The 2500-nt window shown below is 28.2% G+C and overlaps 1 protein-coding gene across 1 annotated transcript in view; it reads right to left on the minus strand.

Moving 5' to 3' along the window:
• stab2 (stabilin 2) overlaps positions 1-1735 on the minus strand; it is a 46444-nt gene extending 44709 nt beyond the window's left edge. The window contains exon 1 of the mRNA XM_059325679.1: positions 1688-1735. Within this exon, the coding sequence (XP_059181662.1) occupies positions 1688-1735 (48 nt within the window). The remainder of the gene's footprint in view (positions 1-1687) is intronic.
• Between the last annotated feature and the right edge of the window lie 765 nt (positions 1736-2500).

Here is a 2500-nt window from a genome sequence, read left to right on the forward strand (position 1 = left end):
GCCCTAATAAATAAATACATAATTAATTCATGAAGTAATTTTAATGATATTTATGACCAGAACAACTTGACACACTGTGCTGAACTTCATCTCCGATCATTGTGTCATTTTACATCTGCTTTTGTTATTTTTATGTATATTTGTTTTTGGTCCATTTTGTGTCTTTTTTGGTCATTTTATGATTTTTTTGTGCCACTTTTGGTACTTTATGTCTTATTTGTTTGTGTCATGTTAATGAGATATTTGTTGACCAGAACAACTCTTCTCACACTGCTGAGCTGTTAATTTTATGTCTTTTTTTGACATTTTGTGTCTCTTTTTGGTCCGTTTTGTGTTTATAACTGTTGATGATGTCATATCCTGCTGACTCGTCAACTTTCAGAATAAAACAAAGTTCAAACGAGAGAAAGAATGTAAACAGGAAGTGAGTGGAACTGCTGTTATCAGCTGATCTGACACACACACACACACACACACACACACACACACACACACACAGGGCTGTTCTTGCTCAGATTGATAGTTTTCTGCTGACTCTCGCTCTCATACACTCCAACGGTTCTGGAGAACCGGAGAGAACCCCAGACCTTCTCACCACCACATCTAATATTTTATCACTTTTTACTCTTTTTGTGCAAATAAAATACAAAATAAAACGAATCAGAATAAAAACGTTTCATTATTTTATACATTTTTTTCGTTCCTGATCATCTTCAGACATCATTAAACATTTAAATATTAACATTTAGAAGTTATTTTGCTCAAAGTTTCTCTAAAAATGTTTCTTTTTTTTGTTGTGCAAATAAACAAAGAATGGAATAAAAGAATTCTGCGAAACTGTAAAGTGATAAAAATAAAGAATTTATATAATAAATATTATTATGAGAATTTATTTTACCGATAAATGTCAAAGATCTGAGATGTGACAGATAAACGTTATATTGGGTGTTTATGGTATTTATGTTCATTATATTTCTTATTTTAAAATAAAATAAATAAACTCGACACATTTCTACTTACAGAAACAGAAATGTTCCTTTTTCTCTGCATCTCCACAACATTTATCAGAGTTGTGACAGGAAATAATTATTGTTTGTTTATATTTGGTCAAATCTTCTTTAGATTGAACAGCAGAGCACAAATATTAATTTAAAATCATTCAAACAGTGACAATAATTGAGTTTTATGTCTTTTTTTGGTAATTTTGTGTCTTTTCTTGTTCATTTTATGACATTTTTTGTGTCACTTTCGTTAATTTTATATCTTTTTTAGTCGTTTTGTGTCTTTTTTGGTCATTTTATGACATTTTTTGTGCCACTTTTTGGTAACTCTGATTTTTAGGTTAAAATATTGATGTGACGTTTACGTCACAGTGATATTTTTGTTTCTTCTTTTATATTAATTTATTCAGGTCAGAACAGGTTAAAAACAATCAAAGACATTAAAGATAATAATTGTTAAATGAGTTTAAACTTAAAAAATAAACTTTTTCACTTTTCTGGTTTGTTTCAGGCGTCAGGAAACATTTTCTAAAAATAATAAAAACATTTCCTAAAAATAATAAAAACATTTTCTAAAAATAATAAAAACATTTTCTAAAAATAATAAAAACATTTTCTAAAAATAATAAAAACATTTTCTAAAAATAATAAAAACATTTTCTAAAAATAATAAAAACATTTTCTACCTGTTGAGATTCAGCCGAGGTCGTCTTCATCACCATCATCATCATCATCACCACCATCATCATCTTCATCTTCATCAGAGACTCAGAGAGCTCCATGACGACCAACAACTGAACCACTGCAGCAGCTCCTCATTTATACTGACTCCTCCTGATGCTCCTCCTCCTCCTCCTCCTCCTCCTCCTCCTCCTCCTCCTCCTCCTCCTTCTCCTGCTCCTCCTCCTCCTCCTCCTCCTTCTCCTGCTCCTCCTCCTCCTCCTCCTCCTCCTCCTCCTCCTGTTTCCTGGAGCAGAAAGCTGCTGAGTTGATGAGTTTTATGTAAATTACTTTTAAAATGTTTAAAGTTTGAAAAGTTGAATTCTGTGAATTAATTTAATGTGACATTATAAATGTTTTTTAGTCTTATTTAAAAGTTTAATATTCTTTAATGTTTTAATGTTTTTAGTCTTATTTAAAAGTTTAATATTCTTTAATGTTTTAATGTTTTTAGTCTTATTTAAAAGTTTAATATTCTTTAATGTTTTAATGTTTTTAGTCTTATTTAAAAGTTTAATATTCTTTAATGTTTTAATGTTTTTAGTCTTATTTAAAAGTTTAATATTCTTTAATGTTTTAATGTTTTTAGTCTTATTTAAAAGTTTAATATTCTTTAATGTTTTAATGTTTTTAGTCTTATTTAAAAGTTTAATATTCTTTAATGTTTTAATGTTTTTAGTCTTATTTAAAAGTTTAATATTCTTTAATGTTTTAATGTTTTTAGTCTTATTTAAAAGTTTAATATTCTTTAATGTTTTAATGTTTTTAGTCTTATTTAA

The sequence above is a fragment of the Centropristis striata genome, chromosome 22 (genome assembly GCF_030273125.1).
Source record: "Centropristis striata isolate RG_2023a ecotype Rhode Island chromosome 22, C.striata_1.0, whole genome shotgun sequence".
Taxonomy (NCBI): Eukaryota; Metazoa; Chordata; class Actinopteri; order Perciformes; family Serranidae; genus Centropristis; species Centropristis striata.